The 25,798-nt window shown below is 37.4% G+C and overlaps 1 protein-coding gene across 1 annotated transcript in view; it reads right to left on the bottom strand.

Moving 5' to 3' along the window:
• Nucleotides 1-8,284, bottom strand: part of LOC150095586 (U6 snRNA-associated Sm-like protein LSm4) — a 58,064-nt gene extending 49,780 nt beyond the window's left edge. Inside the window, exon 1 of the mRNA XM_090410245.1 lies at nt 8,055-8,284. Coding sequence (XP_090266371.1) covers nt 8,055-8,057 — 3 coding nt within the window. The 5' untranslated portion in view covers nt 8,058-8,284. The remainder of the gene's footprint in view (nt 1-8,054) is intronic.
• Between the last annotated feature and the right edge of the window lie 17,514 nt (nt 8,285-25,798).

Genomic DNA, 25,798 nt, shown 5'->3' with positions numbered 1-25,798 from the left:
TTGTGTAAGATTTATCCACTTTCATTGTTTTTGCATACGATTTTATGCACGAAGTACTGTTATAAAGGTTTAAATAAGTGATCATCTGGGGTTCTGGAATGAATTAGTCCATTTTACATTAATTCTTATGGGAAAATGGTTTCAATATTAAAACAAATCAGTTCCTGAACAGCCTTTAGGAACGAATTATGTTCGACAACCAAGGTTCCACTGTATTTGGTTTGGTTCTGTTACCTTCCCACCATTAGCACTTTTTAAAAGTCATTCCTCCTTTTACTAGCCACGCAGCAAAAGACCTCTTCAGGTTTTTTTTTTTTACCTCATCAATTAGCTTTCTCTCTCTAATAATTAGCTTTAGCCCTTCTTGTGTGCACCTTACAGTGCTGATGGGCATGCTGATCACCTTTTTCTTTATAATCATGTAACTTCTGCTCAACAAAGCTATTCATCCATCTCACTCCTACCTGATTTATCATTCTGACACTAGGTATACATTCAGATAGTGCTTTATTCAAAGTCTTTGACCACCTACCATGCATCACTGTCATCTCTTCCCTTCAAATTCTTATGCCATGGCTCTGCAGAAAGCTAACTCCTCAGCTTGTTATAATCATCTGCTTTTTAATTCCACATATATTCCTTCTTAACAGAAAATTCTGGATGTCTGGCAATTTCTCAGATCAAAACTTCATGATCACTTTCTCTAAGCGTAGGCAGCATAGCTGGATTGGCAAGTTCTCTGATGCAATGATCAGATCCAGTACTCTTGAACCTCATGTACCCCCCCCTCCATCACACTGTCTCAGGCAATCACCTCTCAGAAGCTATATAAATTCCATTTCCTTCCTTGTCTGTGACCATTCCTTCTCCCAATCTGTGTTTCCCACTTACTAACCTCTAGGTTGCCTGGACCCATGTTCAACTGTAGATGAAATCCCCTATAAGAATCACTCAACCTGTACTCCTCATGCAAATCTATGAGTACATGTTATCTATATTCTCCCATATACACACCCCCTTGACTATAGCAGCAGCCAATTACATATTTAGTCCTGTTTGCCTCACACCAGATAGCTTCAAATTAACTGCCTTTTGAATCCATGTTCCCATGATATAATTCTACTCTTTTTGGCTTTAATTCCTCTGCTATCATTAGCAACTCCCCCCCCCCATCCTGTTCCTTCTGCTCTCTTTGAAGATGCTATGCCCTTGCATTCATATGACCATATCATCCTAGGTCAACCATGTCTCACTAACGCCTATAACTTTTGGCAAAGTTGTGCTAACCAATGCCAAAAACTACTCAATCTTATTTTGATTACTTCTGGTATTAGTATGCATCAACTGCAATATCCTCTTTATTCTATAACCTCCCTTACACCTTGTGTTATTTAGACCACCAAAGTTAATCTGGAGTATATTTTGCATCATGTGATCACTTTCCCACTTACTAACCTCTAGGTTGCCTGGATCCATGTTCAACTACATCCCTCTAAACATTCTAGTTTCCCTGACTTTGTACTTTTGAACTTTCACTGAACAGCACATTTTCAAAACTGTTAACACCAAATGCATTTTGATACAAGCCATCCTGCTGATAGAAATCCTTCCTTCCATCATACTCACTCCACAAATTCCACACCATCCCTCCTGTACAATCTACAGAATAACTCATTCACAATCACAGCTCTGTCTCAGCTCACCTCGACCATATGGGAACGGACACACAACTTTTACTTTCTCACTCTTCTTTTTCATATGCATTAGCAACTCTTTCGTCTTATTGCATACTACATCTGTCACCTGCTAAATTATTTGTACTTCACATATTCATCACACTTTCCTCAAGGAGAGTGTGATGAATACATGTAGGCTACAAATGTAGCTTTGCCAGACAAACTCGCTTATGACATCCAAATAGGGCTGTTCAGATCATCCCATGTAACAAATGACTCAACTAGAGTACGTTAGAAATAATCCATCTTAATAGTATCTTCCATTTGTAGAACTTCACATATTCCTGAATTTTACCTATGTCAAATGCCTTCCTAATATCTTAATTTTTCAAATAATTTTTCTTTTATTTCTAACTTGGTTCTTAGATTTATTATTAGTTAAAACTGATTTAAATAATGTTGTATATACAGCTAGTTTAGTGGTTTGACTAATTTCTCTTTTATGCCATATAAATTTATTCAACTAAAATCCTACCCAATTAATTGGGGAGGGGGGGTTGGTTCAGTTCAATTTTCAATAGTCACCCCCTGGCCTATGACAGCAACTAATTTTATATTTTGTCCTATTGGTCTCAATCTCACACCAGATTGACTCAAAAGAACTGCTATCTACCCAACTGACTTGAGTTAGAGTCAGTCAGTATTGCAGCCAAGAAGTGTTTGTTGGCTGCAATTCATCTGCACTACCTCACTCCCTGTCCTGTCTGCTCTATCCTCCCTATAAATACTAAATCCATGACATTCTATCCCTGTAACTGTCATCTGCAGTTAGTCAAGTCTCACTAATGCCTATAGCTTTCGGCAAGGTTGCATTAAACAATGCCATAAACTTCTTATTCCTGATCATACTAGCATTAGTACACAGAAACCCCTTAGGCCTCAACCATTTTAACATTCTGAACTGACTACCCTATTCAATATTGTTGTCTAAAAACTAGATTCTGCATTTTTTGTTCATTCAGACACTCATTTGCTTCAATATGCTACTTAAATTTATAGCACTCTTGATTGTGCAAAGTATCGTGAAAAAGCAAACTCTTCAAATGCACTGGTCTAAAGAATGGAAGCTGAACATTATGCCTGCCATTTCGGCCAGAATATACAGGAATTCTAGCAGAAGCTGCTCATCCCTTCACAGTCAAATTGCATAGTCACCAAACCTGCTACTCCCAGTCATCTTTCATTCCAATGACCTCAATTCTGTGGAACAGCCTTCCCCGTGAATCATTTCCAAAGGACCACCACCACAACAACCTCCAGCAATTAAGAAGAATATCAACAGCAGATTACTCTGCTTTTGGCTCCTGTCCACACAGCATTCGTTTACTATAGTATCTTCTGTTTATCATGTGTGAGAGTAACACACACACACGCACACGGGCAGCCATAACTAAAGAGGTGTTCAGTCCTGAAGCAAAAAATATATTGGGATTTTGATTTACAGAAAAAAAAAAAAAAAAGTACAAAATTTTGCAATTAGGGGACATTTGGCACTATAAGCACGTGATTTGGGATTAAACAGTAATGGCTAGAAGAGATGCAACAAATCAATTTTCACAATCGTATAATTTACAGATGTGGTTTAATATGTCCTCCTTTCAGATGTTCTAAGAACTGGATTCTGTGAATGACATTTTCTACAGCAGAATGCAACAGATCTGCACTGATTTGCCTCACATGCTGCATTATTCTGTCTTTCATGGTTGGTAAATCAGGAACATGTCCTTCATACACCATTTCAGATGGCCCCCACAACCAAAAGTCACAGGAGTTGAGATCAGGCAAATGAGGTGGCCATGCTGTTGGAAAGGAATCCTTCGCTGCTGCAGTTGCGGAACAACAAAGGTGTGCAGCATCTCTCGATACCTAACAACAGAGAATAGTTTCACAGATATTGTAAACTGCATCTGTTCAGCCAAATACAGGACTTTTCAATTGGCAATATTAAATGAACATCCCTCCTCTCTGGCTCATCCAACATTTTCAAATCCTCATGTAATAACATTACACTGGAATTATCTTCTCTACTATTATCTTGTCCAATTCTGCATCATCTGAAAATAACTGAATATCTTTTATTCAATCTTAATTTATGTGGCAATTATATAAATCTTATCATATTACAACTTTGAAATCTTGAATACAGAGATGAAATTAGAGTGGAGATTTGCAGTAGTTGACAGAAAGATATATGACTGAGATGTATCAGATAAATGTAGAGAAAGCGCCTCCATAGCGCAATTGGAAGAACGACGGTACATTGCGCCCTTCGATTGGAATAGGCCTAAGTTCGATTCTCGTCGCGACGGGAGGAATCTTTATCTGGTCGATTTCAATCGATGGTGAGTTAGCCGATCTCATACGGAGGTAGCAGGGTTTTTTCACCCGGAAACTCGGGTGAAAAAACCCTTTTTCATCCCGCATACATACAAATCGGCCCTTCAGAACACATGCAATTTACAGACAAAAATTACTAGTTGTGGTGGTGTTGGAGGTGGGCGGTAGATGGCGTTGATTCGTAGTAGAGGTAAGGTGTAGAGACAGTTGAAGATGTCCTCTCGCGATGAGTCTTCGGACTCCTTGGAGGTATCAGGAATAATAATAATAATAATAACTATTCTTCAGGGAAATGCATGATGGGTGAACAAGAGGTCACCCATCATACATTCTGGAAGCTGATACGGGCTAAAGCAAGGAGATTCTTTGGATGTCTTAAGAATGGCAAGTGCACAGTGAAGAAATTCCAGGTGAAGCATGATAGGTATTAGTATAGAATAAAAAGATCTCCTACAATGAGTTGCCAGCCTGGTTAGCCATATGGATAGAGTAACTACTCTCCAACCAACAGGCTGCAGTTTGAATCCTGCTATAAGCATAAATGTTTATGACTGTCCTTAGGTGGTATACAGTAGAAGAATTTCACTGCCCTGTGTGAGAGCAATGCTCCACTTATTGGAAAAATTCCATGTTTGGTCTCTAAAATATTAATAAAAAAATAGAAATAAAATCTTCGGCCCACTCACAGTACTAATGTACTATACACTTACAATCTTTCATGAATGACACGCACAAAAAATTGACAAAACCATGTAACTTGCATGTATCATAAGACTGACCTCACTGGAAGTTGTGTCATTTGTGTGACACTGCACTAAAGAGATAAGAAAACATGATACCAATAAACATGATGCAGAGAAAAAACATCAAGGTGCAAAAAAAAAAAAGTAATCACATAATGGTTCCATTGATTAACACATTGATGATGGTGATGAACACAAAACAATAAAAATACCATAATAAAAACAAATCACAGGTGCTATTGCCCTTGTTTTAACAAGCCCAATAGAAAGCAAAGAAATGTTTGGCAGTTTCACCAGAGCAGTAACCATGGAAATACCTGTACAAGAGAGCTGAAAAGGTGTCTGCAAGGCAGAGGATGAAGCGAGTCTGTGAGAGATGTCACTATGAGCTGAATTGCTCTATGCTTGCATATGCTAAACTGAAGCCCTTAACAGCTCTATGCTTTAGTAATTTTAGGGTGATTTGAAAAGTGATAAATGTGAGAACAAGAACAATATTTAAAAATTGGGTAAATTTTGCAATTTTTATAGTTAAAAAGTGCTCTTTTTGTGATGGTACAGCATACTGGCAATGGCACAGCATACTAGCACTTTTATTAACGGTGATGTGCAACATATGGAAGTGATGCATTTGGAAATTTCTAATATTCAGCAACTTTTTTGCATGTTTACCTAGTAGGTAAATAAGCTGTTATTTAATTACTTTTTTTTCCCATTACATTTATTGTTAAGTTGCTATATAAAACTTAAATATTTGCTATACAAATAATTTTTATTCAAAATTATCACATATATTTTAGTTTGTTCTTATATACTTGTACAACAAATTTATGCTTAATAAACTGTGTTATACACTTAATCTGGTGTTCTTATTCCAAAAACATTATCATACTATGAAGTAAAAATATCAGTAAATAATTTTTTAGTTTTCTTTTCACATCCTTTTAATTTTCAATTTCTCCTGCTAGCAAAGAATGACTACTGGCATTCTTTGCTAGCAGGAGAAACTGTTCTACAAAAACTGCACTGTAGTTAAGATTTATTACAGGTGAGAAGATACATGATATGTTTGTGGCAATAAATGCTGGAACTGCAAGTCTGGTCAAGAATTATCAAATTTAAAAAGAAGTCAAATGAAATCTCTCCTGTGCATGAAATGATAGGAAAGAGTTTTTATAGTATTTAATTCAGTAAACTGTCCTCAGCCCATTGGAAGCAATCAGTGTTAAGAGTTACGGAAAAACTTTCATCTTGAAATTTCGAGCACTAATTGTCAAATACTGTCAGCAGCAATACTATCAGTAACATAAGTTAGCAAGATGATATAATTCATGTATAAAGGGAAGAGCAGAGGAAAAAGTATGGAACCCTGAGATTTTCAAACAATGGTAAGGAAATCTAAAGAGAGAGGCCCATCCACCTTGACACTGCATAACCAGAATGGATGTGTGCTTATTTATGTCCAGCCCAGAAGAAACAATTGCTACGACTATATGGCCAGTCTGTATTAAAGAGTGAAAAACATTTTTTGGCAATAATTATTGCCTCCATATGGGACTACATAATTTAGCATCAGATGAAATGCACTTATGTTCCTTGCATAATGAGACTTGAATTCAGGTCTTTCTAAAAACAAAAGATCTTCACTCTGGGTGAAGATCTTTACTGCCTTTTTGTGGAGACTTAAAATACTGCTATACAATACCAAGAGAGCCTCTGTAGCTCAATCAGTAGAGACGAAGCCCATTTGTTGGAAAGACCTGGGTTCGATTCCAGTTGTGAGGAACCTTTATCTGGTCTCTTTCGACTAAAGGTGAGTTAGCCAGTCTCATGCAGGGGTAGGAGGTTTTTTTCACATGGAAACTCAGGTTTTTCATCCCCCAGAACAGGCAAACTGGCCCTGTGAACACACACATTTACAGATATAAGACATTTAAGGAAGGCATAGAGCTAACTACCTTATCCTTGAATTAGGGTTGAAAAGTCCAAGAATAGTTGGAAGGTCATGGGTGCTTAAGTGCTTGTTAGAGCCACTGATATGATACAATACCAAGAAAGAGTCATTAAGTGAAGAATAAACTATCCATATTTTATATCAAGTAGCAATATTATTTTTATTTCATATCAAGAAACTGTTGGTATTCTGGCTTCAAACAGGACTGTGAGGAATATAAAAATAATAATAATAAAAATGACAGGTCACAAAAAGAAACCTTTATCAAAAAACAATTCAGTCAGTTTGACAAAGCCCTCTGGTTTGGAAGAAATAAGTTCGAATCCTGTATAGGATGCAAAGAAACATTTATCAGATCTTCTCACCAAAAGGTGAGTTTGCCGGTCTCATAGGGAGATGATAACGTTATGTGGAATAATAATAATAAACAACTTGAAAAAATCAAGTTTTATTTTATTTTCATTTTTAATTCCAAAAACAAGCAACCCACAAGCCTAAATATGTGTATAAACAAAATGTGAACTCCTGGCTGGTTTGCCTGTTTGTAGAATGAAAAACTTGAAGACTGACTACCTTATCCTAAAATGATGGTTACGAAAGCCAAACTGGCCAGGTCAACGGGGCTTAAAGGCATGCAATTAAGCCTCATTATTATAATTGTTATATAAACTCATTAGGAATTATGCCTTCTAAGTAATGCATTGCCAAATTAATTCATGCAAACCTTTGAGCTGTGCTTGAGAAAATCGGTTTAGCTTCCTATGAAATGTAGACATTGTCCACTTAAATACGTCTTAAAAAAAATATGGCATAAACAGATAAATTAATTCAAGAACTTTAAAACAAAAAATGTCACATATACTGAACAGCAGCATAGCTATAAATGCAAATTTTTGCACGAGCACCAAAGACCACAGTTACCAATGAAGTGTTGGGGCACAAGCATATGAGGAAATTTATAGCACACGTTGCTCAGGACAGCACGAGGGAGGGGAGAATAATGTTGTTTCTTTGGTGTAGGTAATTTTTATTAGTTAAGCATCCTCAATGGATGTTATTAAACTTAACCACTATTCATAATCGTTTCATATTCAACTACTTGAATAACTTTTTCTCGATTTCTCATTACTAATTCTAAATTTATGTGAATTAATTCATATAGCCAGCGGCATTTTATATAAAAGCTAATAAACATAGTTCTAAATTACATTTCCTTCTGTCAGATTCAAAATACTATCTAAATTACATTCACCTTCTGTCAGATTCAAAAGACAAAATAATTACCATTGTAGCTACTTTTAAACACGCTGCACACTATTTGTCCAGGCACAACTTACGAAGTTACTCCACCTAATTGCTTTAAAAAAACCTCATGTTTACTAAGTAGTAACACATAATTAACACTATAAACAAACCAACACGTTGCACGGCGCTAAAAACATATAAACAAAAATAACTACATAGATGGCACTATTATACTTTTAATTTGCATTCTAATATCAAATGAAAGAAAATAAGTTCACCCTCATCGAGGGTTGCTTTTGCACATGCGTATTTAGGTGTTTAGGCGCTATGCGAGATTAATTGGTTGGAAAAGGACACGCGCAAATTCAAAACCCATTCTTTTATTTCAAATGTATGTACAAGTAAGATTATTTAAATAACCTACGCATTCAAATAGAGCAACAACACAGAATCGCCTGAGTAAACTGTTGTTATTGTTATTTGCTTAATTTTATAATCAAGTGGCACTTGAGCTGGATAAGCACAGTAACTAAGAGAATGATACTGCCATGCTTTGCAAAACCTTTGACACACGGCCTGAATTCTTCTTACGTTATTACAGTGCCATATTACACCCACGCAACTACAATGTGATAATCAACGGTGCTGCGTGAATAACAGCAGTCTGGGTGACAGTAAAATAACAATATATTGTTGTTGTTGTTGTTATTATTATTATTATTATTATTATTATTATTATTATTATTAAGAGAAACCTCCAGGGAGTCAGAGACACATCGAGGGAGGCCACATACTACACACACCAGCTATCATACTTATTCTTGAATTTATTTGCAAAACCTTTGACACACGGCCTGAATTCTTCTTAAGTTATTACAGTGTCATATTACACGCACGCAACTACAATATAATAATGAACGGAGCTGCGTGAATATATGGACGTATATATTATTATCGGGCTAAGATAATACATACATAGGTTTACGAGTTTTCAAGGTCTGCGCGATTAGCCTAGTGGCTATGCGCTTCGCAACCATATACCTGGGGAAGGAGTGTCGTAGGTTCGATTCCCGTCTACGACAAGAGGAGCTTAAGGATCTTTCTCAGCCATAGCCAAGTTAGCCGGTCTTGGGCGTGGACAGCAGGGTTTTCCCCACCAGTTTATCTGGGGGTTTTCATCCGCAAGCAGGCAAACCGTCCCCTTGAACACACGCTGCTACAGTCAAAAAATACATCCCCCCCCCCATCAGCGGCAGGCCGGTTGATGTTGTACTAACAAAAAGTCGCATCCAAATGTAACACGCAAACCTCGCATTGGAAGCGGGATAAACGCGTAGAGAAAGAAGCTTATGAGTTTTCAAAGGACCCTCATATCTGTGGTCTCTGGTCTTTGATCACATGCCTTATTTCCAATATAATTCTCAGATCCATAGTTTAAAATTGGTTTGAACACTGTATTATGTACTGCTAGTTTGATGGTTTGGCTAATTTCTCTTTGCCTGCCTGGTTGGCCGAGTGGTTAGCGTATCCGCTTTCCAGCCAAAGAGCTGCAGGTTCGAATCCAGCCATGGGCATGGATGTTTGCGATCGTCTGTGAAATACTACTGGTGGTGGTTGGAGGTAGATGACATTGGTGTAGTTGCGGTTCGTTGTAGCTGGTGAATTGAGTGGTGGAGACAGAGAGTTTTAGAGTAGGTGCTCTCTCTCTCTCTCTCTCTCTCTTCATGAGTCTTTGGACGCCGTGGAGGTGTCACGTAATAATAATACCCTTCACATTCTATCCCACTAGCCATATCACCTTCTATAATACAAATAAATAAATAATTATGGTTGCCATATAAATACACCTGGTCGTCGACTTACGACAACGAAAAAATAATAATCATAATAAATTAATGAATAAATCAGGCAGCTGCGCGTACGATAACTATAGGACACGATAGTTATCGTACGATAACTATCTCTCACATACACTGAGTCGCTTTCAAGCATCTGTTGTTTATGGTGTATTAATTAAAATTCTACTGAAATACTACCCATAAAATGTCTAATCAAAGGAAAATGCCTTCATCTACAGATACGCCAGCTAAGAAGTCATGAAAAACTATTGATTTAGAGTGTAAAATGAAAGTTATCCAGAAGGCGGAAAGAAAGTGAATACGATAGCACGTGACTTGAAGTTATCACATTCCACAGTATCGACGATACTTAAGGACAAAGAAAGAATTCGGAAAGCTGTGCAAGGTTCCACACCTATGAAGTCTACAATTTTAACCAAACAACGACAGGGACCCATCGATGAAATGGAGAAATTGTTGTTTATGTGAATGGAAGATTTAATACAGAAAAATTCACCCATGAGCCTTTGCACAGTGCAAGCCTTCGCTTGCACTGTGCAAAGAGTCTCTTTCAGAGTTTAAAATCACGCGCCGGAGATGATTACGCAGATCTTCAGGATAGTACTGGATGGTTTTAGCGTTTTAAAAAAAGATTTCCTTTGCATAATGTACGTGTCGCAAGAAAAGCAGGAAGTGCAGATGAAGACAAATCCCAAAAATTCGTTGATAGTTTCGACTCTCTAATCAAAGAAGAAGGTTATCTACTGGAACAAATATTTAAAGTAGATGAAACCGGCTTCCAATGGAAACGCATGCCTAATCGTACGTACATACACATGGGCGCGCCGGCCATATGTGCAATGTGTGCGACACACACACACACACACACACACACACACACACACACACACACACACACACACACACACACACACACACACACACACACACACACACACACACACACACACACACACACACACACACACACAGGCGCTAGGAGGAAATACTTAAAAAAAACATTTTTTTAAGTGATTTTTTATTGGAGGGGGGGATAAGAGCGCCAAATAATGTTTTGCACACAGGCGCCGGACACTACTAGCGCGCCCCTGTACATACACCAAAAATCAAAAAGGATGCCAGGATTCAAAGCTTTTAAGGATCGGTTGACTTTGTTGCTTGGTGGGAATGCCGCGGTTTTAAGATGAATCCTTTTGTCATTTATCGTTCAGAAAACCCTCGTGCATTTAAGCACATCAACAAGCACACACTGCCCGTTTGCCACCGTTCAAACCATAAAGCTTGGATGATTCAAACACTGTTCGAACACTGATTCATGAACTGCTTTATTCCCCAGGCTCGTGAATATTGTGCAGAGAGAGGTATCCCTTTCAAGATTTTATTGATAATGGACAATTCCCTTGGCCACCCTCGTCATCTGGACGACCTACAACATGATGTTAGAGTGGTTTTTATGCCACCTAACACAATCGCTCTCATTCAACCCATGGATCAAGGTGCTATTTCAGCATTCAAGGCTCACTACCTCAGAACGACATTCGCACAAGCCATCGAAGCGATAGATTCTGATGCTGATTTATCTTTGCGAGACTTTTGGAAGCAGTACAACATTCTTCAGTGTATCAAGAATATTTCGACCGCATGGGGATGTGTAACAAAGAATTGTATGTCGGGAATTTGGAAAAAGTGTCTAAAATGTTATGCGAATACATTTGAAGGATTTGAAAAAGGAGAGAAACTGGAAGTGATTACAGAAAAAATAGTTAAACTTGCAAAAAATCTTAAATTACAATGTGAAATAGAAGACGTGGAGGAGTTGCTAGATTGTGAAATAAAAAAGAACTGTCGGATGAAGAGTTAATTGAATTGGAAGCACAGAGAGTGTCAGAAGAAAAAGCGAGAGAGGAAGAAGAGAAAGAAGAAGATGAGCCAGAAAAGAAATTCACTCCAAAGAGTTTATCAGATTATTTTTCGCAATGAATAAATCTCTCGCCAGTTTCGAAGTAATGGACCCTAATGTCGAACCTTTCACAAAGTTTGAATGTATCATTCAAGATGCTGTGCGTTGTTATCGTGAGATATATGAAGAAAACAAGAAACAAACTGTTCAAACAAAGCTCAGCATGTTCCTCATCAAGAGAACATCTCCTACCTCAACCCAAGAACATGACCCTGACGATCCACAATCCAGCCCAAGCACAGATTAAAAATTGATTTTGTAAATTTCATTGTATTAATTTTTACAATAATTTTATATTGTATTTTTGTGTTTACAGTACAGTATTATTTTTTACATTATGAACAATATACATAATTATAAATTTAAAAGATTATAAAAATAAATTATAAAGATGATAAAAAGATTAGAAAGGTTAAAGAATACTGTTAATAAATATATGACCGACATACGACCAGATCGACTTACGACCTGTCAGCCAGAACCGAAGTCGGTCGTAAGTCAACGACCAAGTGTATATTATTTATTTTTGTAACATTTTTACAATGCTTCATAACTATTTTCGCTACAGTAAGAAGAGATAATCATAAAAACAATTAAACTGAAAGCACTTGATATTTGCCAACCTGGTTGGCTGAGTGGTTAGCCTATATATGCTCTCGCCAAAAGGTTGCGGGTTCGAATCCCGGGCGTGGGCTCGGCATGGATGTTGGCGATTGTCTGTAAAAAGATAAGTGGTGGTGGACAGTAGATGGCGTTGGTATAGATGATGCAATTCGCTGTAGTTGTTGAATTGAGTGGTGGAGACAGAGTTTTAGAATAGGTGCCTTCCCGCGATGAGCCTTTGAACTCCCTGAAGGTGTCACGTAATAATAATAATGATGATACAAATTCATCAAGCAATTAATTCGCGAAGGTCTGATTAGATTAAATATTTTCATCTTCCGGATGTGTCTGTCATGAGCATTAGAGTACATTGCTGCTTCGCGCCACTGAATGCCAATTCTATTTAGGTCATGTTTGATATTGTCAAACATGACCTAAATAGAATTTACGAATGAGATAAGGATATCTATTTTCCCAACCCCTAGATATCTCAACACGATCTTGTTTACCAACCGAATATCCTGAATTCTGACAAATATGGCCGAAAAATCTTAGACTTTCCTTGCATAGGATAATGCTAAAAAGTTGATAATAACTCCTGCGATATCTCATTATTTTTCACGAAGTCAAACCATATTACTCCCGCATGCTGTTTAAACACCATCGATCAAAACCTTAAGTCTTCGATTATTATTCTTACATGTCTCAGTTCCATAACGCAAAGCAGAGAGAGAAAGTAGCACTAATGTAGATTTAAAGGTGTGTTTTACTTTTCTGCTGGGTTTACAAATTTTGCATAATTTTTTTTGAACACTCCAGAAGCAATCACTAATCATCTACTGTGTTATTCACTAATCACTAATATTAATAAAACATCTACCAAAATGATTGAATGAGAGGCCTCCTCTAGAGCACATCCTTTAAGAAAGAAACGTGACCTATCTTTATCACCTGTATCAATTACGTTCGTTTTCTCATTATTGGTAATCAAACATAGTTGATCCGAACATTACAAATTGCATAATTTAAAGAGTTCATTTCTCCCACATTATTTGTGGATAAGATCAAATCATCATTTTAAACCATATCAAATATATTCTAAGAATATTAGATCAGCTTCAGAGGTTTGTTAATTACAAAATCAATTATAAGAGTAAATAGAAAAGGTGACAGGACACAGCAATGTATCAGTCCAGCGGTTACTTCAAACCATTCATTATACGTGAATGTTAAACCAATTTAACATAATTCTCACTACATTATCATATAATGCGATCGTGATGCTTAGGTGTAGGTTTATGATGGTATAGGCTTGTCAGGTATTGTATAAGTTGTTACAATCTTCCATAAATTCCCAGCAGCAGAACCAAAAGTCTTTTTGAAGTAGGCTGATGTTATTTCCTTGAGACAAAAACGGAACATTGGGATGACAAAAAAGGGACGGGGATTATGTAATAATTTGTATTCATTAAAAAGTAAGACGATAAAAAAGTTTTATTACATAAACATATTGAACTTACTATTATTCTTCATTATTCCTACAAAAATGAGGTAAACGTAAAGGGGTCTATATTTCACTACGATCGTAGCATGAATATTTCGCCGATGAAGTGATCTTACACAGCATTTTTCGGTTTTTCAACACCTTATCATAAAACTTCTCCCACTCCATGACAGAATTTTGTCTTACAACAAACATAGACCTCATTGTCTCCACACTTAATCTAGATTTCTCCTTTGACCACATATTGTTAACAGAAAATATTCTCTCAACAGGTGCTGTACTTCCTGGAAGAGAAAGAATAAACTCTACAATATTACAAAAGTCTAGGAGTTTTCGCTTATTTCAGAAAAAAATCTGTAGTTTTGTTCCATCACTTGTACACAGCTTGTCCAGTTAAGTTTAAGCTTTAAAAAACAAGACTTAAAATTTTACAAAATATGAAATTTAAACCTCTGGCATTGAATAACAAAGCCACCGGTTAGCAGACAGGCAAAACAAAAACTAATGCTACAGCAGAACAGACGCCGCGTCTGAGACGCCAAGTTGGCAAGATGCATTTTTTTATTTTCTCTGAATAAATCACTGCAGATATCGATAATTAATATCGAACAATGCGACTCTATGGTTATACAAATTACTGATATCCATGATATTGATATACGATTATAGGTTATGAATAACGAAATATGGGCAAGCGGGTTTTTCCTCCCGGAAGGTTTTTCGTCCCGTAACTGAAGAAAATCGACCGTAGTACCCACATTATTTCAGATAGTGACATATCTTTAGGGTTAGGTACCAAGAGATGGCAGCACTTGTTTGCCAATCTCTTCATCGATGGCTGCTATAATTAGTGATAGACATGGGCAAGCTATCTCTGAAGGCTACCGGTGGAGATTGAACTGCCCACTCAGTCCCAAAAGCTAGATAGGGTATAAAGGCCTCGCCTACTCCCTATTAGGGAATAAAAAGGCGTTAGTTGGTTTTTTTTTGATTGATCAATATTAAAGGATATTTATAGTTTTTATTAAAAATGGGAAAATTGATATTTTTATTAAAACGACGGGATGACCAGGAAATATGATAAAAAAACAGTACTGTCCCCTTCAAAACGATACATATGGTCAGCCTATTATGAAGTCAACGAAACTTGTCATCACAGATTCCTGAAATTGTAAACATTTCTCAAGGATCTACCTCAGCGAAAATATATCCCTTTATGAATCGAACTTCCACACCTCTAACTTACTTTGCTTATCAACCAAGTCTTTTATCTTGGTGAATATAATAATACAGAGGACCTTACCATAAACCAGTGTGACTCAACGTGGGGCGTATTCCCCAAAGGGGGACAATTTGAATATTTTGGAAGGCAATTAAGAAATGTACATGAACATATTTATACATATTTATATTATACTTTTTCAGAACTTGGCTGACTATTATACTAGAGGGGTGGAATCAAAATCTTTGAGACGTTGAGGTGGGATGATCCATAAAACGTTGAGAAACACTGCCGTAAACAGACAAAAAAAAGCTGATTCCCTTAATAGTTTTACATGCTCTAGAATTCCTAACTTAAATATTGGGATCTGTGTAGCTCAGTGGAAGTGGCGCTTGTTTGCTCGAAGTTTGAACTTAAGTTCAAGTCTAGTCGCCGACTGGAGGAACTTTTTCCTAAGCCTTTCTTCGACCGACTCCAGAGTTAGTCGATATCTGGCAATGGCAAGCGGGTTTTTCCTCCCGGAAACTAGGGTTTTTCATCCCTTAAACTCAAGAAAATCGACCCTAGTACTCACATTATTTCAGACAGTGACATATCTTCTTAGGGTTAGGTACCAAGAGATGGCAGCACTTGTTTTCCAGCCTTTTCATCGGTGGCTGCTATAATTAGTGATAGACATGGGCCAGCTATTTCTGATTGGCTACCGGTGGAGATTGAAATGTCCACTCAGTCTCCAAAAGCTAGATAGGGTATAACGGCCTTGCCTACTTGCTATAAGGGAATAAAAGGCGTTACCTGATTTAATCATTCCTAACTATTGGTACTGTTATACTTCTTGCAAAGTCTCTTGGAATTTTGTCACTTTGACAGAATCTCCGGATCTCAGTGAATCGAGTCGCTATGCTCGTCTATCTCCTGGTAGCAATTCTGTAGTAGTGTTATCATATCTTGGTGATTTATAAAGTTCTAATTTATTCATGGCCAATCTAACCTCAGGTGTTGTAATGGGAGTGATATCAAATTGATAATTGGAACTAGTCAGCTCATCAAAAATAAGTGAATCACAAGACTGAATATTGCTTAAAATATTATCAAAATGCAGGAGAAGGATATTCTTCAGCGGTTATATTACCCGGATGAGAAACCGCAAAAGGGACAGATGTAATAACAGCATATATGATAAACGATTTTTCAGCTGAACTGGCTCCCTCGACATGCTCGAATAATTTCAGTCTTAGCTCAGAAAATATCATAATTTCATTGCACAAAGGTGGAGCAAAAACTGATGTGCCTTAACCTTCGACCTATTAATATCGAAGATTTCAGAGAAATTGGAAAGAATTTGCATGCAAAAATAAATGAAAAGAAAGCTTTATTTTGAAAGAAACATCAATGGTATAATAAAGGTTTCATTTGCAAGCAATTTGCTTATATTTTATCATAATGTTATCGCTCAGTTGTATAATGGGAATGTTTCTCTAGAGCAGCGCTTCCCAAACTGTGGGCCGCGGCCCCCTTGGGGGCGGTAGGTTTTGTTGAGGGGGGCCGTGAAATAATGAAAACAAATTTAAAATGTTTTAAGACTAAGTAAAAAAAAAAAAATCAGCTAGCGCCTTTTTATTCCCGTATATACGGGAGTAGGCGAGGCCATTTAGCCCTATCTAACTTTTGGAGACTGAGTGGGCAGTTCAATCTCTACTGGTACCCAATCAGAGACAGATGGCCCAAGGCTATCACTAATTAAGCGGTGCTCAGTGAAGAGAGACGGATCAAATGTGCCGCCATCTCGTGGTCTCTAACCCTAACACAATATATTTAATGTCTCTAATAATGTGGGTTCTACGATCGATTTTCTTGAGTTTACAGGACGAAAAACCCGAGTTTCCGGGAGGAAAAACCTGCTTGCCCGTGCCAGAGATCGACTAACTCGGGAACCGGTCGAAAAAAGGCTTAGAAAAATTTCCTCTAGTCGCCGACTAGACTCGAAACCAAGACTTCCTTCGTGCGGCCTAGCGCGGTGGTGTGCAAACGCCACATCCACTGAGCTACACAGGCTCATGTATGTAAGACTAAGTATGTTTTTTTATTTTAAAAGAAACGTATTTAACTTTTATTATTTCTTTTTTGTTATTTTTTATATTTTAATGGAAAATTGGTGTTGGTTCACAAACTTTGCTTTGTGCGTAATTCGGCGCTTAACGAATATTAGTAAATATTGCTTATTCATATGTTTCATTTCAAAGTGATTAATTGTATTTACTTCGAATGTTCTCCAGGGAAGTTCCAAATCTTTCTGTCCCTTTCATAACGCGTTCGTAATCAGGGACTGTTGATATTGACTTTATATACAGTACATATCAAAACTCGTTTTATATTATCACTGTCATCCGAGCTAGTTTTCTGTTACCAATAAAAGTTTCGCATATACTTCACACATGAAAAAAAGCTTAAACAAGTTCATGTGGGGATATATTAACTCGCCTGCAGTGGTAAACAACATGCCCTCCCTAAGATCAACTATACTGCAGAGGCAATAAAAATAAGTACTTTTATTATGCCAGTGAATAAGGTATGAGGAGTCTGTGTAATATATTTCTCAACAAATAGTGCAATTAGAGACAACTCGGATAAAAACACACTAATTAGTGAATCACATGTCCCTTTATACAGAAAGTATGCTGAATAGACTGAAACAAAACCATATTTTGCATGGACAAACACAGTATCTAACTAAAAACTATTGTTATTAATTAGATGTGTGTGAGTTCGATTTCCCAAGGCAGCAATAAAATTCAACCGAACGTGTTAAAATTCGTAAAAGTGTTAAAACTAAGTAATATATATATATAATGAATGTTATGGCAGTTTCACATATGGAATTCGGTTGAAGAGAGTTAGCATTTCAAATCAATTGTCAGCTATGCTTTTATCTTTCGGTTGCGCGATCTTTTGTTAATACCGCACCAATCATAAGCATATTTTAATAAACAGACTGCCTTTGCTGTCTGTTTCGCGTTAGGCATAATTACCGTAAAAGGAGAAAAGTCACAAAAGTGAAAAATATTCCTGGTCCGGGGGGATTCCCTTATTAAGGTAATATTCACTAATTTCATGTTATCAGTCTGTGGTGTGCCAGTATTAGTAAGTGGTGATATCATCATCATCATCATCATCATCAAATTCCTGCCATGTACCCTCAAGGAGTGTACAGGATGACAGTACTACATGAAAAAACTACTTCATTACCAACTTCCTATCTACAATTTTCCTCCAAATCAGTCTGTTACTTGTCAAGACTCCAACATTATCAGATCTTATATTTCTATCGTCTAAGGCACTTTGTACCATATCAATCCAGCTATATCTTGGTCTTCCTCTGGGTCGTTTTCCTGCCAACCTGGCAGAGAACACTTGTTTTGCTAATCTTTCCTTGCCCATTCTATTTAAGTGACCATACCATCTGAGATTATCTGCTATCGCATTCCTGGATGCTGACAATGTCAAGTTCTTTCCTAATATCCTCATTTTTAATATGATATTGCCATTGATGCCATCTGTTCATGCCTCTAATCTTTCTTAGGACTCTCATAATTGCGGTCTCTAGTCTTTGGTCAAGTGTTTTACATCTGACCCAGCTCTCAGATCCATAAGTTAAAATTGGTTTGAACACTGTCTTGTATACAGCTAATTTAGTGTTCTGACTAATTTCTCTCTTATTCCATATGAATTTATTCAATTGACTTCCCACCATACCAGCTTTGCTGATTCTGTTGTCTATTTCTATATTTAGTTTACCATCTTCATTAAAAATTGTGCCTAAGTAGCTGAAATGTTTTACTTGTTCCACAGGTTCTCCATTCACAACACAGTTGATATTTTCAATGATTCTGCCTATTTTCATTGTCTTTGTCTTTTTATTGCTGACCTTCATACCATATCTATTACAACAGCTATTTAATTTAGTCAGTGAATCTTGCAGATTTGTAGAGGATTTATTTAGAAGTATAACATCATCCGCATAAAGCAAAGAGCTGACATTAACATCTCCAATTTTGATATCAGGTTTAATACCACATTCCTTCATAATGTGATCCATATAGATAATGAATAACAGAGGGGATAATGTACATCCTTGTCTCACACCAGATTTAACATTAAACTATCTTCCTGTACTTCCTTCAATTCTAACTGCTGACTCACAACTCAAATAAAGACTAAGTATTGCTTGATATAATGCACCATTGACACCATATAACTGCAGCGTATTGAATAGCTTCTCTCTTGGCACCTTGTCATATGCCTTTTCCAAATCGACAAAAGTTAAATACAGATCTTTGTTATATTCCCATGCTTTCTCGACTATTTGTCGTAAAGTGAAGATCTGATCTTGACAGCCTCTATTTGGCCCGAATCCAGCTTGTTCTTCACCAAGCTTTACTTCCACAATTCTTCTCAACCGTTTCTCAAGTATACTTGCATAGATCTTGCCAGGAACACTCAGTAGGGAAATACCTCTGTAATTCTCACATTCAGTTTTATTTCCCTTTTTATATATGGGTACTATGAGAGCTCTAGTCCAATCATCGGGAATTCGTCCCTCTGTCCAGGCTTTCTGAACTATGCAGTGCAGCCACTGTAAGACTCTTATACCACCATACTTAGCATTTCTGGTCGAATATCATCTACTCCTGCTGCCTTTCCACATTTCAAGCCTTTGATGGCTTTTTCTACTCCAAGTATGGATATGTATTCCTGACTGCATGCCTGGTCAGTGTTTTTTATCACTGTGCTGTCATCACTGCTTGTTTTATTTAGCAGTTTTTCAAAGTAATTACTCCATACTTCAAGGATATCTTTTTCTCCGGTTTTCATTTCACCTTTATCATCTCTAATTCCTTTTACAGCACTCTTTCCTCCATTCCTAAGCTTCTTCAACAACCTCCAGAATATTTTGCCACCTTCTTGATATTTATTTTCTATATTCTTGCCAAAGTCCTCCCATGACTTTTGTTTAGCTAGTTTTACATACTGTTTAGCTTTCTTACATTTGTCTCTGTATTCTGTAAGAGTAAAAGCTGACTTATTTGCCAGGAACTTTTGATATGCTTTCTTCTTTTCCTTCACTGTCTCTTTAACTTCCTGTGTCCACCAGGGAGTTCTGATTTTTTTTATCCTTGCACACAACCTTACCACATGCCTCTCTGGCAGAATCAATCAATGTTTCCTTCAGAGTTTGCCACTGAATCTCCAAGGTTTGATTCCTGTTCTCAAACTCTTTCATTTTCTTTTCAATAATATTTCTGTATTTTAGTCTACAATTCACATCTGAGAGCTGCTCAACTTTTATTCGCTTTAAAACTTTCTTACATGTTATTCTTTTCGATATGAAATTCAATTTTATCCTGCTCAAGACTAAATAGTGATCACTTCCAATTTCAAATTCTCTGTACACTCTGGTGTCCTGCACCAGGGAGAAAACATCACTATCAACAATAACATAGTCAATGAGACTTTTCTTATTCCTAGCCTCTTCTCTCCATGTGAATTTGTGCACATTTTTATGTTGGAACATGGTGTTAGTAATAACCAGTCCATGTCCTGAGCAGAAATCCAACAGATATTTGCCATTATTATTAGCTTTGCTCTTTTCTCCAAATTTTCCCAAAATATTTTTGTATGTCTCACAATCATTTCCTACTCTACTATTTAGATCCCCAACAAGGACCAACTTTTCCTTTTTCATTGTGTCAGTTGCTTTTTCTAAAGCCTCAAAAAATTCTTCCACTTCTACCTTAGTAGAACCTTCTGTGGGATCATAGGCACAAATAAGTCTCATTGTCCAGTTCCCCATTCTCATATTTGCCCACATTTCTCTACTTGAGACTGACTGCCATTCAAGAAGATTAGCCTCGTATTTTGTGTTGAATACTATGGCTACTCCTTTTCGTTGATTGTCATTGCCTGAATATAACATTTTGTATTTATTGCTCAGAAAGATCTTACCAGTTTTGGTCTTTTTTGTTTCAGTCACCCCTATTATGTCGATCTGGTACTTATCTAATTCCTCAGCTAGCTCCATTTCTTTGCCATTCAGGCTTCTTACGTTGATAGTACCGATCTTTAACTCTGGTGATGTTGAGTTGGGGTTTGTTTTCAGATTTGTTCCAGTAGCTGACTTTTCGCTGTTCGCCCTGGTTCCCTGGCGAAAACAACGGGGGCCTTGTTTAACCGGGTGACGCCCCAGCCGGCATGAAATTTTGTCATGTTGTACCATCATTTTTTATTTTGGTTTGACCAATAAGAATACAATTTGGTCGGCTAAATCCCAAATTGCCAGCCCATCCTCGTTTGTTCAGTATCAAAGTAGATACCCAACAAAGTGCACCACGAGAAGGTGAGGATTGAACATTAGGTCAGAAGCCCTGGTCGGTTCTCCGCATTCCTTTAATGGCTATGTGGAGGTCTCCTCTCACTTATACAGCTTTGACCCTTAAGCACCACAATATTCACTAATTTCATGTTACAGTCTGTGGTGTGCCAGTATTAGTAAGTGGTGATATTATTTGATCTATTCTACGTTAAAAAATTTAACCCTGAGATGGATAAGTGGTTGATAAAAAATAAAAAAAAATCCCGCGGACAATCAGAAGAAGCAGAAACAGACTAAAAAAAAAAGGACAGTATTTCATATTTTACCAGAACAGCCCGCATCGTCTTCAGAACCAAACGGTAAGAGGCAAAAAATGTAATATATGCATTTGATTTTTGCAATATTCGCTGTGTATGTTTTGTATTGAATATAAATACAATAAATATTATAATAATATATCTCTATTATGATTTTTTTTCGAGGGGGGGCCGTGAAATATTTTAATTTTTGCAAAGGGGGCCCTGACATCCAGAAGTTTGGGAAGCACTGCTCTAGAGAACAGAGGTTGATGTGAACAATTTAATTGTTGAAGTAATAAGTGCATACAGTGTGAATTAATTTAAGAAAAAGTAATGACAGCTGGTATGGGTGATATATGGCTTCCATCGAGGAGAATTTGGATTCCTGAATGTCTAATAATAATATTAATAATCTTCTGATAACTGGTCACAGTATAAAATAGAGACAATATTGGAAAGCGATACATCCAAAACTGTCTGGAACTACAATGAACACTGATCGGCATTTGAAACACAATAGACCTGACTTTAGGTTTATCGAACATCTATAGGTTTGGATTATTGATATCGCTGTACCTAGTGATAACAACGTTAACGACAGAGAACTGGAAAAAAATACTAAATATCTAGATCTGGTAAACCAAGTTGTCGGGCTGTGGCGTAAACACATCAAAGTCATCTCAATAGTTATTGGTGAACTTGGTGCAATTTCAAAGAAGATATTCAACAATTTACAAGAATTAAAAATCAATGAAGTGGTCACGTTTGATCTGCAAAAGGTGGAATTACTTGAAACTATATTTTACGACGCGACCTGACAGACTGTTCTTAGATTCTTGGGCAGAATCTGAGTTGCTCTGTATCACCAACCAAATTGTTATTTCAAAGATATTTGACAGTGTATTCATTATGTGAACAAAGTAATAATAATAATAATAATAATAATAATAATAATAATAATAATAATAATAATAATAATAATAATAATAATAATAATAATAATAATAATAATAATAATAATAATAATAATAATAGCACGCCGCACGAAAGAAGACTTGCTTTCGAATCTAGTCGGCGACTAGAGGAAATTTTCCCAAGCCTTTTCTCGACCAGTTCCCGAGCTTGTCGGTCTCTGGCACCGGAAGGCGGGATTTTCTCCCTAAAACAGGGGTTTTTCTTTCCGTAAACTCAAGAATATCGACCGTAGAACCCACATTTTTTTACACATTAAATATATTGTGTTAGGGTTAGAGACCACGAAATGGCTGCACTTGTTGAGCCGTCTTTCTTCACTGCGTGCCGCTTAAATAGTGTTACTTTAGGCCAGCTATCTCTGATTGGCTGCCAGTGGAGTTTCAGCTGCCCACTTAGTCTCCAAAAGTTAAATAAGGCTAAAAGGCCTCGCCTACTCCCTGCCGGGAATAAAAAGGCTTTAGCTGATTTTTTTTTTGTAGCTTGGACAAGAAATATGGTTTCATAACTTGCAAACTTTCTTACGAACACACAGTTGAAAAAGTTACATAAAAAGAAAACGCCAATATATTGTGGGACTTTAAAATTCAGACAGATAGATATCTTGAACATAATATGCCAGGTATCACTCGAACAACATGTACGGTTAATTGATGTGACAATACCTGGGGATAGTAGAGCAGGAGGAAAAGTGCTTAAAAAATTGGCCAAGTATAGTGATCTGGAGATTGAAATTCAAAGAATGCTGACTAAGTAAGCAACATCATTTGAACTTGTCATAGGAAATCTAGAAGCAATATCGAAAATATTTATGAAACATCTTGAAACGTTCAGCGTCCCAGATACAACACCTTCTCCCCTCTAGAAAACCGCATTTTCAGAGACATTTCATATTTTCAGACGATTTCTAATCGATTCCTAGGCATTTTGAAAAGCTGGAAAGTGACTTATTTGCCAGCAAAAGATTTCATTAGTCTATTTTATATTTCTTGTTACTTTTGACTGTGAACTCTGTTAAATAAATATAATAATAAAAACAACAACAATAATGCTCCACTCATTATTGTTGTTGTTCTCAAAGTGTCTATTATGGCAATTTGCCCTTCATTTATGTTATAATCTTTATCTTTTTGTGACTTCACTCTATACTACCTCTACCTGCATATTTTATTAATAATTTCACATAAATCTTTGTGATTATTCTCTCTTGCAGCGTTGAGTAATTTCTCTTTTTTGTTAACAATAAGTGCGATACTCGATTTTTATCAGCAAGTAAATTTCAAAATTAAAAGAATATGAAAAGGAAACATGAATACTTATTAATTGATATTTTTTATTTCACAGCATGATATTATGCTGTGAAATGCCAATGACATTCTTGACATATTCTCAAGATTTCTCAAAGACTTCCCTTAAAGTGAAGATTTGGTCAGTTGTGCTTCTACCAGGACGAAAGTCACATTGTTCTTCCTGGAACTTTGACTCAACTATGCTCCTGTACCGTCTTTCCAAGCATTTAGCATACACTTTCCCAGGCAGGCTGAGCAGAGAGATGCCAGGATAGTTACTGCAATCCCTGGTCTCCCTTCTTAAAGACTGGTATTATTATGCCTGTCTGCCATTGCTTTGGTGCTCGCCTAGATATCCAAGCAGCCTGACACACTCGAGTCAGCCAGAGAACACCGTCTCGATTTAAGGCTTTTAGCATTTCGGGCCGAATTTCATCATCGCCAGCAGCCTTGCCCGAGTTTAGCGATTTTATTGCTAAATGGACCTCTTCTGCTGTGAGACTAGTCATTGCCCCGATCTGCACCTCTTGGATGTCCACAACTGCTGGGCCACCTAGGTTAAGAAGGCTCTCAAAGTATTCCCTCCATCTGTGGAGGATATCCTTCTGGGTTGTTAAAAGTGCACCTTCAGAGCCCTTAATTGCCCTTGCTGTGCACGATTTCCTCCCTCTCAGGCGGCGGATGGTCTGCCAGAATACTTTGTTTGCATCTGCATAGGATAGGTCTAATCTTTCTCCAAAGGATTCCCAAGCCTTCTGCTTAGCTGTCTTTACTGCCTTAGCAACAGCAGCATACCGCAAACGCATCTCAGGTGACCTGACTCTAAGCCATGTTAAGTAGGACTCCTTTTTTGGCTGGACAGTTTTTCGGACTTCTTGGTTCCACCAAGGTGTCCTTTTCTCAAAGCCCATTGCCACGCCGAGCCGCTTTCTGCCACACCATGAGAGTGCAGAGGCAGTGAGAGCTGTTCTGAACAGCTTCCATTCCTCCTCAACATCTGCAGTATGCTTGGGAATCTCTTTGAACCTGGAAGAAATGTCATCTGCAAAATTCTTCCTCAAAACCTCATTTTCCAATGTCTCCCATTTCACGCGGTATAGCTAATTAGGCCTGCCAGCGTTGATGGTAGCATCTGGTTTCTGAAGCCGTAGAGTGCACACAACAAGGTGGTGGTCAATTGACAGTTCTTCCCCTCTTCTCACACGAACGTCCAACACTGAGGAAAATAGGTCTGCTGAGACTATAAAGAAGTCAATCAGAGACCTTTGTTCTAGTGTATCCTTATACCAGGTATACTTATTGACTTCTCGGTGCTGGAAGAAGGTATTCATTATGGACAAGCTTTTATCAGAAAAGCTGACAAGCTTTTAGTACAGCAGAAATCCAATAATTTCAACCCATATGCGTTAAGGTCAGTGGCACCGTTTCTCCCAACCACACCCCCTCTATGTCTGGTCATCTGTTCCAACATATGCATTGAAGTCACCCATTAGCAGGATTGATTCCATGTCTGCCACCCTGTCAAAAGCAGCATCCACTTCCTCTAGGAAGGCAGAGTATTCTGACTCCAGATTAGGTGCATAGGCTTGCACCACAGCCAAATCATTGTTTTTCATCTTAAGTCTTAACACACATACCCGTTCCCCAAATGGGATCCACTCAGCAACACAGTCTGACAGCTGGGGGCTTGTTAGTATCCCCACAC

This window comes from Typopeltis vanoorti, chromosome 20, assembly GCF_054136105.1.
Source record: "Typopeltis vanoorti isolate ZY-2024b chromosome 20, IOZ_Tvanoo_1.0, whole genome shotgun sequence".
NCBI classification, from domain to species: domain Eukaryota; kingdom Metazoa; phylum Arthropoda; class Arachnida; order Uropygi; family Thelyphonidae; genus Typopeltis; species Typopeltis vanoorti.
The sequence above is the reverse complement of the archived record's forward strand: the minus strand, read 5'-3'. Positions and strand labels throughout refer to the sequence as shown.